At 38.3% G+C, this 16,279-nt stretch overlaps 1 protein-coding gene across 11 annotated transcripts in view; it reads right to left on the bottom strand.

Annotated features, from left to right (window-relative positions):
- LOC105466702 (DExD/H-box 60 like) overlaps positions 1–16,279 on the bottom strand; it is a 213,565-nt gene that overhangs the window by 72,797 nt on the left and 124,489 nt on the right. For 9 of the 11 annotated variants that reach the window (XR_011620831.1, XM_071092841.1, XM_011715803.2 and 6 more), the window contains 7 exons: positions 15,796–15,900; positions 15,156–15,284; positions 13,200–13,324; positions 10,049–10,210; positions 5,203–5,368; positions 3,716–3,868; positions 2,408–2,512 (listed from right to left, as the gene is read on the bottom strand). Coding sequence is in view for 10 of the 11 variants with exons in the window: in XM_071092841.1 (XP_070948942.1) it covers positions 2,408–2,512; positions 3,716–3,868; positions 5,203–5,368; positions 10,049–10,210; positions 13,200–13,324; positions 15,156–15,284; positions 15,796–15,900 (945 nt within the window). In the remaining variant the exon portion in view is untranslated. The other 2 variants (XM_071092843.1, XM_071092844.1) reach the window with 2 other exon arrangements.

Genomic DNA, 16,279 nt, shown 5'->3' with positions numbered 1-16,279 from the left:
CTCTCCTTGATTGTTGAAGAAAAGTCAGGAAGGTGAAGCTAACAAGTATTCTCTTTATTTTACAGGCAATAAAGTCCTATGAAGATTGAGTAACATGAGGAAGACACCTAGGAGCAGGTCATGACATGTATTTGACTCATAATAAATGCCATTTGAAGGAATGTATAAATGAGTATACTTTAAACGACAGAAAATGGAAAGACCAAAAGGAGAAAACGGCATGTTAGCAGAAAGTCCACATCATTTTTTTTTCAATTAACACAGTAAAGCATATTATTTGCTTTAAAGACCTAATACAAAATACATAGTTCAGGGGTCTGTATTACCCACTGTGCTAGGAAAAATCACACTCCCATGAGACTAGATTCCTCTATCAAAAAAGAGCTAGAAGGAAGGAAGATGCATAGCTTCATGCCTCCTATTCAAATAGATCTAGAGAAAGAACAAGATTTTGATACAGCTGGACAAAGTCACTGAAGTCAGTTCCTGGGAAACCAGCTTTGGAGACTGAATTTTCTATTTATATTTCTAAATAATAACTTAACTGTTGAGTGAGAAATGTAAATCCACAGGTAGATTTTCTTTTTTAAAACTTTTAAGTTTAAAACATAGTAAATGCTTACTTCTAGTTGGAAGATGTGTCAAAATACTGAGGTGAAGTCAAAAAAATGACAGCTAAACTAAGGCTGTAGCTGTAAGATCATGACTAAACTGAAATGTATGAAATACTTTTGGTACAAAAGTGCAAGCAGTAGAACTAACATTTTCTGGTTCTCATCATACAACACATCCTTCTAGACAAATTGTAAATAACATGGAAATGCATTTCTGATTTAAGTGCATTTCTCTAAACAGGGGCAACCTGACATTTGGGATGATTAGGCGGTTGTTGAGGGGTTTAAGTGCAAGGTGTAATTCCCAGAAAGGCCTGCCACCTGACCCTTGAGAAACAAACAAAATCCATTCACAGAGAAAATATATTTTATTCTGTCCTAGGAGATAATGCTAAGTCATTAGGGCAGGATAACAAAGTAGTTCCACTTTCATTATGGTCCATAGTAAATAAATGATGTTGGATTTCTTCCAAACAAGTGATTTTGGCAAGGAAGAGATAAAAGGAGACCATAATTCTGAAGGAAACAAAAGTCCCTTAAGAGAAACTTTGCTCACTACATGAAAAGGAGAAAGACTGAAAAATTCCAGCTCAGTGACTTTCTGTTTTTCCTAACAGCACATGGGAAAAGGTGAAATGGTCCATAGCTATACTTGAGAAAAGGAAAATATGGCTTTTAAGGGTGAAACAGCAACATCCTAAAACGTCATGAAATGGAGATAAACTCCTTTTCTCGGTAAAATCACAATCTTCACATTCCAGTCTAGGAGAGTTCACATGATCTACATTTGAATAAGAAAAGAGGAAAATTTCAAGAATAACCAAAATGAAGAAATTTATATTTTATAATTTATCTTTCATATTTCGAGACTAGGAAAAAACTATTGTCAGGTTTTTTTTTTCTTTTTTAGCAGTGTGTAGAGAGGAAGCAATTTTTCTCCCCTTTGACTTGCAATATATACCACATATAGGATGTCACATAAGGAAATGAGAAGATGCTCAGGTATAACATCTTTCTCTTTGTGTCTAAATCTCTGTTATACAGCCCTTCTCTTTTATTTTTATTTTTCTCACTCTCAAACTTGTTTTTCTTTATCTCTCTTTCCTCCCTCGCCTTATAAGACAGATATATTTTTATCCTTGATTTTTAAAAAGTTATCTAGAGACCTCCAAGTAACATTTCTCACTCCAGAAACTCCACTAAAATGATAATGAAAACATTTTTTTTAAAAAAAAGCATAGACCCCCAAGAAGGTGAATGGTATTAAAGTTTTGGAATTTGGAAAACAGATAGTCAATGGCTCCCAAATACTCAATACTTAAACTTGAAGTAAGGAAGTCAAAACCTACCTAATTTAAATGACAGGATTCCCAAAAGACCCAGGAATTGATAATACCAAGTGCCATACACAGAGAAAGGCAAATTAAAGGAAACAGATAATGCAAAGAATTTCAGACCATTTTACATACTCCCAGAAAAATAAAATAAAGGAGCACTATAAAGGATCAAGAATCAGAACAGCTGTATATTTCTCAAGAAATATAAAAACTACACTAAAAACTAAACTACATTAAGATTATTAAGCCAATAAACGCTGTGAGAAAATAGTGAAACAGATAAACCACACAACATGAAGCAACAAGATCTCAGGCCACTCAACTCAAAAATGTTATGCCACATAGGAAGTAAAAGGAAGGACACAAGCTGTAGCCTGTTACCAGATGCGAGTGCCACATGGTTCATTATTTCACACTCAGCCTTCAGCAGTGGGAGTTAAAGAGTCAGAGAGTTACCTGTCTGTAATTTAAAGCATCCAGATAGACTGAGTCTTGAGCAAACACAACAGATTTGCATGGCATGTGGATCCCTGAGGCAAGTGTTCCAGTAGCTGTCACTACCTAGGAAAAAAAAAAAAGAAGAGTTCATACACAATATAGCATCTCTATAAGGAGACAAGGTCTATTTTCCCCTCCAGTCACTGAACAACTCTTAGAGCTTTAATAAACCACATATCATTAAAACTAACATACTAGCCCCACTGTTCTTGCAGCTGCCTGAGTATTCAAAGAACACTGCTACTTCAGCATCCTAACTGTTGCCATTTGCTCGCCCTAAAATCATTTTCTCCAAATTTCCATTTGCAGGCTTTTTCTGATCTCTATATAAATGTACAAAAAGACTTCCTGCACCACCATTTCTAAAATAACCACGTTTACTTGTCCCTCCAAGACCTTAAGTATCATGAGGACATGGGCATTGATCTCTCTCAGCCACTGCTGTACCCTCAACACCTCGAAGAGTATTGGACACACAGCAGATGCACAATAAACATGTGTCCAATAAATGCATGAATGAATGAAGAACTAGCATACAAATTTTCCTTAAGATGGGGTAATAATGTATATTCTGGACAACCACCTTCTCTCATTCTCATGTTTGTTTATAGAGGTTTTATCCAAACAGATAACTGATCTAATTAATTGAAGCATAATAAAGTGACATTTTCTTTATTTACTTTCTTAATATCCGTTATGTGCCCAATCACCTATTTAGTGCTAGGTGCATATAGCTGCTCTCTCTTCCTGTCAAATACATTAATATTAACCTGTGTCATAATTATTTCAATTATTTAATGATGAAGAGTAAGCAAAAAGACTTTCTAATTGATATTTATAAACCCATCCAAATTCAACCCATTATTTGCTCATCTTTAAAAGTTCATCAATAAAAAGGAAAGGCTCAAATCGCTAAACTTTAGAATTTAACCATAATGAGTACCATTAAAAAAAAGATGTGTTCTGGCCAGGTGTGGTGGCTTACACCTGTAATCTCAGCACTTTGGGAGGCCAAGGCAGGTGGATCACATGAGGTGATACCACAGCTATACTACTTCATTATAAATATTATTTTTCAGTGTATAAATAATTTTTAAACACCTCTAATAAATGGGATAGATGGAGAAGCAGAACAGTCCAGCGAGTTGTAATAAAAAGACACTGGTTAAATGAGAAAAACAACTGGTATAATTTTTTACCTTTTACTGGTTATCCAGCATCATATATGCACAACTTTATTTTTTTAACGCAAAGAAATGTACCTACCCTAATAAGCCCTTTTACAAAGAGTATCTCAACAAACTCTTTTTCTTTAAAATACATGCCGCTGTGATGATATCCAATCCCCCTTTGTGCTAAAGCCTTCAGTTCTTTGCCGTTTCTTGTTAATCGCACTCGTTTTAATACCCTATCCAAAGTCTAAAACAAGAGAGAAGTGTAAAACAATTGATCATGTATTTTATTTAATTTCAAGCTCAATCAGAATCAAAGGACATTTTCATGAACCAATCACTTACATCTTGCACACAGTGAGGCTTCCCTTCGACCCTGAACCTACATGTTTTATGACTACAGAAACAATCTGCCCATTTTTGTGAACAGACTATCTCAGAGAAGAGGCACTTATAAACCAAAGGCGAAGATGCTATTGGAGCAGCAGATCAAACGCCCAGGACAGATGAGTAACCGATCTGCTGCTGCCTGAGAGAGAGACTAGTTCTCTACTGGAACCTTCAGATTTTCGAGCAAAGAGAGAGAGACTTCTCCAAGAAGGCAGAGCAAGATCTCTGCTCTAGACGCTCAGAGAATTCTTACTTCTCACTGTGAACCACTCAGAAGTCATATCCAACCCCTTTAAAATGTCCATACCCTCACAGCCTCACTTCTAAGAATGTATCCTCAGGAGGAAATCCAGCAGTTGGCAAAGATGTCAAAGGTAAAAACGTATTACAAGAACAAGAAAAAATAATAAAAAATAGCCTATGCAGCCTAGAGTAAGACAACTGGTTACATAAACTATAGTCATCCACATAAATATACACTATGAAGCTATTAAAATAATAACGTAGCTCTATTGTCGGCAAGAAACAAATAGGTAACAGAGGAAAGGAGATTACAGACTAATTTGTTTATAACATGGCCTATCTTATTAACAAATAAATACACAGAATGTCTATGTGAGTGTGGACATGCTTGTGACTACAGGCAATAGAAAAAAAATATCTGATAGAACAGTGAGTCTCTCTGAGCTGTGACATTATTTTTATTTTCTATTTTCAAGTACTTCTCCAATGGACATAAATTACTTACATAATAAAAAATGTTTAAATGCCATACTATCCTTGGATATTTCAGTATCTGTTTAATAAAATGTTTTGAATGTTATATAGAAGGTCTCTGAAATTGAAACTTTCAGTTGATATTATTTAAAATATATTGTGTCATATAAACCCAAACATGACCAGTATTAAAATACATCGAATTGAATTCTAGAATCAGGCTATAAACTAATCCAGGATAATAGAGTGAAATAAAATAAGAGGCTGACATTCACACTGAGCAAGGAAGAGTCACCTATAGAACTTCGGCACATTAAATTGGGATAATCATTGCAAAACAGACAAAATAATACACAGAGATAATCATATTTCAAAGGCATTACAAAAGTCATTTCAGTGTTCAAAGATATTAAACAATCACTATGATAAAATGTCACAACTGTAAAGTATTATATTAATAATTCTCTGACGTACTGAGCCTTTGTCCCTGGTAATCTCAGTGTGCAGGGCTTTGACATCAGCATACGTGTGGTCCTCAGAGATTTCCAGAATCTTCAGATTCTCCAGGAAATTAATATATTCAGCTCTATACATTAGTTTTCTTTCCAGTTTTTCAGCCCTCTTTGGGTTTTTTTTAATGCTATTATTTAAAAAAAATAAACTTTTAAGTAATGAAAACTCATATTCAGTTACAGCAAGAAGCCTAAGGCCCCACAGATTTCACTTGGTCATCCGACATTGACAGTAGCTCCATCAATCCTGACTTGGTCTCCCCTTCCTCATGTATATTTCCACCATTTCATCTAGCAGTCAGAGCCCATCATCAGCAAAATCCCCTGTATTTTCTTCCTTTTCTCTGCAAAATTTCTCCTCCTTCACGCCGTAACAGATACCCAGTTCTTCTCAGGAAAATTTCTGCTCCTGAATCTCTTGAGCAGTGGCCAGAGCAAAGTGGAAAAGCAAAGGGGGTGGGGTGCGTGGCACAGTCTAGAATGAGTTGGCACATCCTCTGATCCCACAAACTCTGGTCTAATGAAGAGGGTTCCAGACAGAAAAGGGTATTTTAAATATTCGTACTGACAACAGAGACCCTTCCTGACTAGGCCTAAGAGAAAAATTGATTATACCATTAAATACTCTCTATTTTCATGGCCAATGTCGTTCACTACACATCCAACTTGAAATGTAGTTTCTAGTCCTGAAAAAAGACTGACTGAAGAGAATCAGTCACCGAGAAGACCTGGAGCTTCAACATCTCTCTCCCAGGTACTTTTCCCTTCTCCTATGTCCAACAAGCAGAAAAAAGATCAAAGCAGTGGTGAAATCAATAGAGAGCTTGCCCTAGTCTTTAGGAAATGTCTGAATGAGAAAGGCAATGAAAGTTGTTTCAATATTGTTACAGACTGAAAGTTTGTGTCCCCCTCAAAAAAAATTCATATGCTGAAATCCTAAACTCTATGTGTGATATCAGAAGGTGGAGTCTTTGGGAGGTGATGAAGTAATGAAGACAAAGTCTTCATCAAAGGGATTGGTGACCTTATAAAATTGCCTCCAGAGAGATCCCTCGCCCCTTCCACCATGTAAGGACACAGAGAACACAGCTCTCTCTGAACCAGGAAGCAGCTCTGTCAACACCTTGATCTTGGACTTCCTAACCTCCAGAACTGTGAGAAATAAATTTCTGTTTAGAAGCCACTTAGTCTATGGTAATTTGTTATGGACTAAGACAAATGTTGAGGGAAGGTTTAATTAGTCTTTCAAAAGAGTTTATGAAGCACTATTACTACATGCCAGGCAATATGCTATTATTAGGCGACTCAAAGAAAAATATGCAGTTCTTTTAAGGGAACTCCCAATCTAAAGAAAATAGAGATATGGAAACAACTGCAATGCAGTGTTATAATTGATCCAAATGCTTTAATGATTCAAAGTGGAATGACAACAAAAGACAAAGGGTAATAGATCTATCTGAGGGAATCATTATAAACTTCAGAGAGAAGACAGATTTAAAACAAAAGATGTGGGGAAATGAGCAGATTTATGAGCCAACAGAAAGGAAGGCCCTCCAGGTAGGTGCAGTGTGTAGTACATAGATTCAGATGGTGGAGAGCAATTTGTGTGAGTGCCTACCCTTTAACAACTCTAACAAGTAATTCGGAAGGAAGAACTTTGTATGTAGGACAATCTAACTAAATGTGCACGTTAGAACTGATGGCAGCAGTGGCCAATCTGGGGCGGCCACTGCCATGACACTGGCTTCAGTGTGGGAGGCGAGGCCAGGGCTGTGTCCTCCATGGAGCCAGCAGGATCTGGGAATAGGTGGAAGTCCTGCCCACTTCCAAGTTGACAGGGTGGGAGACGCATTCCCCAGGCACAGCTGTAGCCACCCAAGCTGCAGCTGCAGCTGCAGCTGCAGACCCAGGCATCCCTGTGCTCTTGGGGGCCAGGAACAGGCAGGAGCCCTGCCCTTATGGGCATAGCTGCAGCCACCCAACCCATGGCTGCAGACCTGGGCCTCCCTGTGCACTTGGGTGCCAGGAGTGGGCAGAAGCCCCACCCTCCCTGGTGTAGCTGCAGCCACCCAAGCTGCAACTGTGGACCCAGGCATCTCTGCACTCTCGGGGGCCCAGGAAGGCCCCCTTGGCCCTGCAGGTTTGGAAGCGCCTGCTCCCACTACCTGGCCTCTCTCTGCTCCCAGCCCCTACTGCACAGGCTCAGAAGCGTCTGCTCCTGCTGCCAGGCCTCTCCCTGCTCCTGGCACCCACTCCAATCTCAGAGCAAAGTTGAGGGTGAGCCCAGGTGCTGTCGCAACCTAGCCAGGTATGTGCACGCTCAGGACAGTGCTGACATGCCAGCCCCCTGTTGGCTCGGCCCTTTCCAGACATTGAGTGCCAGTGAGCATGGGAGGGAGGCCAAGGCAGGGGCTAAGAGCAGCTCAGCGCTGGTCTGCAGGCAGCTCTCTGGCACAAACAGCCTGGGTGCCATGAACAGCAGCAGGAGGCAGACAAGCTCTGAGCAGAAAGGAGTGGGTCCCTGGTGAAGTCCCACCTTCAAGCTGGGGAAGGCCTGAAACCTGGGGGCTGGGCTGCCAATCCTGTGGACCGATGTGGGAACTTACGGTGCTTTCTCCAGGCCTGCCCATGGCCACCCATGGACCAATTGGCACACACTTCTTCCCCTCTGAATCCCATATAAACCGCAGACTCAGCCAGACTTGAGGACTCAACAGACAACCAGCTGCAGAGAGGAGCTACTCACGCCAGGGTCTCCTCTCTGCTGAGAGCTGAGCAGACAGCAGAATAACCAGCTGTGGAGGGGAGCTGCCCACTCCATGGCCTCCTCTCTGCTAAGAGCTGAAGACTCAACAGGACAACCAGCTGCAAAGAGGAGCGACCCACTCCAGGGTCTCCTCTCCACAGAGAGTTGAGCACTTGACGGGATTACCTGGCTGCTGAGAGGAGCAACCCACTCCAGGGTCTCTTCTCCGCTAAGAGCTCAACACTCATTGGGACATCTCACCTGCAGAGAGAAGCTACCCACTGCAGGTGTCCTCTGAGCTGTCCCATCTCCCAATAAAGCTCTTCTTCACCTTGCTCACCCTCCACTTGTCTGTGTACCTCATTCTTTCTGGATGCAGGACAAGAACTTGGGACCCACTGAATGGCAGGGCTAAAAGAGCTATAACACAAACAGGGCTGAAACACGCCCCTTGCTTGCCATGTTATGGGTGACAAGTAGGAGAGAAGAGCTGTAGCCCTTCAAGGAGCCCAGACCTAGGAGCTCTCCAAGCCAGGGCTGTGATAACTTCTTTGAGGCTCTGCAGTTCCTGGCATCTCTGGGCACCACCATGCTCCTCAGTGCCAGCCGTGGAAGCTGCTTGCAGTATGCCTGGTCCAGCCCCAGCCTCACAGGAAGCTGGTGCCTGTGCCAGTGCCTGGAGCTGCCCACCCCTCTGCAGCTAGCATGCCTGGCTATATGCAGCAAAGGTGCCATTGGCCACAGAGGTTTCTGGCCAGAAAAGCAACACACATTATAGAATCCCAAAACAGAACAATCGGACCAGCACCTGTACGTCAATAACATTGGAAGAGGTGAACCTGGAACAAGAAATTACACATGAGAAAGACTCCAAAGAATCCCAAATAACAAACAGCAAGGACCTGAACCAAGGCAGAGCCAGTAAGTGAGGATGGAGAGAATGGCAAGGAGAGAAGAAATATTTTGACCATAGAACTGTCAGAATTAATCAGACCTTGGGGAGAAAGGAAAAAGAAAATCACAGCAGTGAAGCTCTACCCCACGCATACAACTGGTATGGCAATTCATTCTATAGGCCATTCTTTTATTTTTAAGTTTTATTTTAAGTTCAATGGTACATGTGCAGATTTGTTATATAGGTAAACTTAGGTCATGAGAGTTTGTTGTACAGATTATTTCATAACCCAGGTATTAAGCCTAGTGCTTATTAGGTATTTCTCCTGATCCTCTCTCTCCCTCTTCCTCCTACCCTCCACCCTCTGATAGGCCCTAGTGTGTGTTGTTCCCCTCTATGTGTCCATGTGTTCTCATCATTTACTTCCTACTCATAAGTGAGAACATGCAGTATTTGGTTTTCTGTTCCTGCATTAGTTTGCTAAGACTAATGGCCTCCAGCTCTATCGATGTCCCTGTAAAGGACATAATCTCATTCTTTTTATGGCTGCATAGTATTCCGTGGTGTATGTGTACCACATTTTCCTTATCCAGTCTATCACTGATGGGCATCTAGGTTGATTCCATGTCTTTGCTATTGTGAATGGTGCTGCAATGAACATATGCATGCATGCATCTTTACAACAGAATGATTTATATTCCTTTGGGTAGACACCCAGCAATGGGATTGCTGAGTTGAATAGTATTTATGTCTTTTGGTCTTTGAGGAACCACCACACTATCTTCCACAATGGCTGAACTAATTTACACTCCCACCAATAGTGAGTAAGTGTTCTACAGACCAGGAAACCTCCAGGTTGTACCCTGGGGCATGAATACAGGTTATGGTTAAGTAGGCTGAGGGCCTCCTAGGAGGCCCAGTTGATTCTTAGGCTTACAGGCCGTAGTCCCACCTCTCCTGATTCCTAAATGAAATCTATCTACACGTATAAGAGGGATTCCCTTCCTCCCATCCTCCCACCCAAATTTACTCTATTTGCAAAAACAAGAACCAATAACAATAACAAGAACCCCTTTGTGGCTCAGGTCTCTAAACATTTCTGACAGTGTCTTGTAAATATTTTAAGTCCTCAGGGGCCAATTTGTTCAAGTAAACATTAATACTTACCACCTTTTTTGTGTCTTCTCCATTTTTATAACTTTTTTAAGTACTTCATCTATTCCAAAGACATAACTATGACATTCAGTGTGGGGATGGCTTTTTGTCTCTATCTTCTCCAGAAAACTGCACACACTTCCAGCTCTTTTTTCCACATCACCATTATTAAACCTTAAAACAAATGGAAATAGTGCTTTGAAAAGACTATGTTTCCATCCATATTGGTAAACCAAAAATAAAATTATAAGCCCCCCCAATCATCTGAATAGACTTCATCCTAGGCCAGGGTACTCTAAAATTTCAACTGAAAGACTGGTTTAAGCCACAATGGGAAGTGGGGGTTCGACATACCTCCCTATGCCCTCCAGCATTAACACCAACACAGACCTTAAGTCTGATAAGAAACATTTACAATCTATTCTCTCTGAAGCCTGCTACCTGGAGGCTTTGTGTGCATGGTAAAACTTTTGTCTCCACAACCTTTTATTATAATCCAGACATCCCTTTCTGTTGATAACTATTTCGACCAATTCCCAATCAGAAAATTTTTAAATCTACCTATAACCTGGAAGCCTCCCTCCCCAACTTTGAGTTGTCCTGCCTTTCTGGACCAAATGAATGTATATGTTAAATGTATTTGATTGATGTCTCACATCTCCCTAAAACGTATAAAACCAAGCTGCAGCCTTCGGCACATGTTCTCAGGATCTCCTGAGGGATGTGTCACAGGCCATGGTCACTCATATTTGGCTCAGAATAAATATCTTCAAATATTTTGGGGAGTTTGACAATATCACATGTCCATCTACCACTATCATCTTGACATATAGTTTGCTAGAAAAAAATGTTTTGGCTCAATATATGTAATGTCCAGTAATATTACACTCATTATAGGCTGAGTTCACCATAGAATTTTTTCAAATATTACTTGTGAGGCCATGGGTTTACTAGCATGTTTAGAAAACAGACTTCGAAAAGAAATCTTATTTAGCTGATCAGCATTCAATGAGTACACTGAAGAAACAAAGGCTAGGAAAGTCACAGTCTACTACGCATGGTAAGAAGATTTGGTATGTAAAAAAGCAAAAGTAATAACAGCAAACAATGACCAAGTTCCAAGCACTATTCTATGTGGCTTAAATATATTAACTAATTTAATCTCTACCACCACGTTATGAGGAAGGTAATATTATCTCTGTTTTGCAGATGAAGAAGTAAATGCCAAAGGAAATTTAAAAACGTCGTCAAGGTCACATAGCCTAGTAACTGGTCAGTGTGATTAGAACCCGGGCAATTCAGCTTCAACTTCAGAGGCTTTTTTTTTTTTTTTTGAGACAGGCTCTTTCTCTGTCACCCAGACTGGAGGGCAGTGGCGCAATTGCAGCTCACTGAAGCAGAGGCTATATGTCTAACTGCACTTCTAAATCTGCCTCCCTGTTCACAGTAATACAAGTTAATATGCAACACCCATATATTACCGGTTGCAAACAGTACCCTAAATGACAGCATTAAATGATTCTTCTTACTGCTTTAACACAAACAAACCTAGGACATCTAGAATTAATTTTCTTTTTTTAATCCCTCTGTTAATCTATGACAAGAGTCCAGTGTAAAAAAAAAAAAAAAAAAAAAAAAGGCTAGTGAATGGGCCTCAATCAGTCATGTTTTCTACTGATAAGTGTTTTATATAAATTACCTTATTTAATCCACATCACAACCCAATGAATTAGTTATTATCTCTATTTTTCAAATGAGGCTGCAAGAGGCTAAATAGATTTTCAGAAGTCACATAGCCAAAGGAGGGCAGAGCTGGAATTTAAGCTAAGATTTGACCCAAAGTGTGGGCTCTTAACTGCGCCTCTACATGGGCACCAGTCACTAATCATGCATTTTGTCAGCACCATGCGTTTTTCTAGAGTCCAGATTAAGGAAGGGAAGTTGACCCAGCTTGAGTCTAAACCAACTGTCATAGAGTTCTCAATGTTCCAGAGCTACAAACCAGTGGACTCAACCTAGGATTTCTGTAGCATACTTTCAAGACAACTGGAAACTCCATTAAAGATCTCATTCCCAAACATTTAAAATAACTTTTTAAAAATAATTTATTTAAAAAAGTTAAATGCATATAAGTGCATAAATAATGAATCCTGTTTCTATTCAGATTCCTATCCCAAAGTCATACTTTCAGCCATTCCTCAGTGACATATAGGGGTACATTTGTTTCTAACTAAAATTCAGAGCCACACTGGAAAGTAATCTAGATAGACGTTATAACATGTTGGCAGAATACCTCATTTGTTTACTCTGGTCCAAGCACAAAAGAAGAAGAAATTTTCTTGTAATTCCCCACGTTTGTGACTTCAGTCATACTACTCTTTAACTTCTCTCATCATCATCTTTTAGTTACTGACCACCAGCATGGACTTCGGATGCGTAACAATACACATGTGGCTTAGTGCTACCATTTAACATATCTACAACACCTATGTGTCTGTGTATTTGTCTTTGTAAACAATTTCACATAACCATTGGATCAAGGTGCTGGGAATTTATTTTATACAAAACTTTCATAGTCAAAATAATTTAAAATTCTCTGGGCTAAATAAGTTTTTGGTTCTGATTATTAGAGTGGGTCCAGGGTACACAGTGTTACCCATTTAATGTGTCCCACTTCAGTTCTCTTAATCAATGAGAGATGCTAAATACCACTCAAGGTCTTTTTATTATACCACACAATATCAAGGAAAGCCTCTGGGCTTAGTTTTCTTAGCTATAAATTAAAAACCAACCATTCAATAAATTATGAATGCTTTATGTGTTTTACGTCTGTACATAAAAAATGCAATTTAGTTCCTATAGGAGCATTTCTAAAGTTAGTGATAGCTACTTACAAAAAACATTTAGGAAAACCAAAAACATTTTTAAAAATCAAGAGTCAAGGAATTAAGAGGGCAATACGATGAAAAATTTTATAAGGATTGACCTAGAAGACTGACTCATTTCTTTAAAAATAAAATCTATATTATTTTTCTTAAATGCAACAAAATAGTAAAAGTAGGGTTACTTCTAACCACTATATATAAATGAGACTAATTGAAAACAAAACCAAACAAAAAATTCTAACATATAAACAAAGATAAATTAAGTTTCAGTTACTTACAAAAAAAATATTGCAGGCAACTTATCCATTTGTCTTAACTTTTCAACGAGAAGAGGAAACATTTTTACCATATCTTCTGAACTAGACAATGAATCCGGACTAAGGTTCTTCAGTACTCTTTTGACCTAGAGCAGTAAGTTAAAATTATTTAAAAAAAAAAAAAAAAAAGATTTTGCAGAAACAGAAGAAAGAAAGGAATTATTTTGTTGTCTAAAATTAGAAGAATTTTTCATATATAGTTTTGGGTGGGTTTTTAAAATGGTCCTTTTAGAATATATTATCAAGTAGTGGTAAAAGTCAGCAGAGTCACAAACATCTCTATATTAAAGAATAGACAATAAAAGATATAAAGTATATGATTTTTTGTCGGCACTAGAAATAAGTCAGTAGGATAAGGATGTTCCTAAAATGTTGCTGTTTCAACTGTTGCAGGTAGAGTGACAAAGGTTTCTCCAATTATTAGATAACGAAATATGTTAAGAAGTATATATAAAATCAATAATGGAAAAGAACCTCTTAAAAAGAAAAAGTTTTAACTATGTCTACCAATAATTTGTAATAGTATAGAGACATGTTTATAATGCGTAACTGAAAATTCAAGAGATGAATGAGTCACAAAATACAATGATCAATAGAAGTGTAACAAGTTGTTCACCTCAGATATTGTTGAAATTGTGGGTGGTAACTTTTATCCTACTATTCCATGTCTTATAATTTTTTATAAACAGCATCTACTTCTTTTTTAATCAGAAAAAAATCTTATTTTATATCAGGAAAATTAACATTAAATTCCTTTACATAACATACAATGGAAAATCTGATGAAATAGTTATGTGCTATCATGAATACATTTTCTTGACGAAGTTATTTTTCATTTTAATTATCATTTGAGGGGTGGCAAATAGGGACATCGTTGGTATTCAGTTTTCCCCAATTAACATTTAATGGAACACAGCATTCTGTGCCAAATAGGCTAAATTATTTGTAATACTTCCTAACATCAATATCTCTTTTTTTTTTTTTCTTCGAGAATGAGCCTCCCTCTGTTGCACAGACTAGAGTACAGTGGCATGATCTTTGCTCACGGCAGCCTCTGCCTCCCAGACTCAAGTGATTCTCCGACTTCAATCTCCAGAGTAGCTGGGATTACAGGCGTGCGCCACCACACCTGGCTAATTTTTGTATTTTTTTAGAGACAGGATTTCACCACGTTGGCCAGGCTGGTCTCAAGCTCCTGGCCTCAAGTGATCCACTCGCCTCAGAGCTTCCCCAAGTGCTGGGATTATAGGTGTGAGTCACCACACCTGGCCAACCAATACCATTTTTATCTTTATTTCTTTCACCACCAGAGTGAAAAAGGCAAATTAACATGACAATCAGTCAGCAAACTAGAACCAAAGATCCATCAATGTTATGCTCAAGGATATCTTTGTTTCTCAGTATAGTCACCTATGAGTCTGTCATCTATAAATTTGCCTGAGCCTCTTGCAAGTATATTTATATTCTCTCATTTATCATCACGTACATGAGTTTCAGAGATTGGTTATTTTTAAATAATTTATTTTTATTTGCACAAGACTTACTCAGATTAGCCCCTCTACTAATTCCTGATTTTAACTATCATTCCTCTGGAGCCAGTTGCTCTTCTGTGAAAGCCTTGGCAACATTGGTTCTCCTGTTAGAGTTAAAGGTTCTTTGTTTTTAGCTGTTTGTAGCTGTTACCTGAAGAAACCAAAAGCCTATGGCACATGTTTTAAAGGTCACTGAGCTAAGAAATGAAATCAGTTCCCTCCTCCTTTTTTCTACCTCATAGTCATGGTATAACATGTTTAAATGGAATTACTAAAACAAAAATTGGAATGAAAAGATTACAAAACAGTTATTAGCTAAATTATTATACAACTCCAAACAATTAACAATTAAGCAAAACTTTGTCCAAGAAAGTGTGAAAATTACCTTCTCCACTTTGCCATTTTTAATCCAATTTGTCAATTCTGCCTTTAAGTTTTCTTCATATTTTCTAGCATCCAACTTCTTAATGACTATTTTATTCTTAAAAAGAATGAATTCCTCTGGACACAATTCCTTGGGGGGAAAATTATTACAAAATTAAGCTAAGCTATGCAATCTACAGTAAGAAAGATACAATGATGTATTTAAGTTTACTTGTCTCCTTAACCAAATTGCAAACTCCTTGAGGACAGAGGCTGTTGAAAATCTTTTTACCTCCCAATAATTTCTAACACATAAATCTATGACGATGGGTGAACTCTTATACAGGGCACAGCTGATGAAAAGATGAAAACCAACAGAGAAGAGAATGAAGGAATATAAGTCCAAAAACACAGTTAAAGTTGTATGGTATTCCAAAAGTTAAAAGAAGAAATATTTTCAAGAATTATGGAACATTCCATGTTACGTACAATAATAAAGTCATAAAGAATGTCTGAAAAAAAGAAAAAATTATTGATTATTTCAAAATAGCAGCATCAGCAAATAGAGAGAATACGTGTGCTTACCTCAAGAGTAATTCTGCTATATTCTGGAATAGCATTAACTAAAGTTCATTTTGATGAATATACATTTCTATATTTACCTGAGCCCTGGGCCAAGCTTCCCAGACGTGAACCATCGTGTCATAAAGCTGGATGCTTTCTTGAGGGGTGAGGATAAGATCAGGTGGGAATCCATACTTTTCAATCTGTGAATAAACAAATTAATGGATGGATGAACAAATAAAATTACAATATTTATATTTCCTTTATTTTATCTTTCATGGCTAAACCCTCAAGTTTTTATCTATGAATCCAGGGACATTAAAAGGCAATAAACTATAATATTTCACCTCTGCAAGGATCTGTTAATAAAGTCTTAACAAAGTAGCATCCCTAACCTGCTGAAATGGAAAACTCCAAAGTCCACTAATGAGTTTCAGTACTATTTCCTGAGACTATTTGCACTAGATAACAAACTAACACTGCTCTATGAAACACCCCTAGAATGCCAGTGAGGGTACCAGGTGGCTGGAAAATATGAGCTCTTACAGAATAGCCTCAGTTTAGACAAAAAAAAAATACGTT

Source organism: Macaca nemestrina, chromosome 3 (genome assembly GCF_043159975.1).
Source record: "Macaca nemestrina isolate mMacNem1 chromosome 3, mMacNem.hap1, whole genome shotgun sequence".
NCBI lineage: Eukaryota > Metazoa > Chordata > Mammalia > Primates > Cercopithecidae > Macaca > Macaca nemestrina.
Note: the sequence above shows the minus strand (reverse complement) of the source record. Positions and strands in the feature narration are given on the sequence as shown.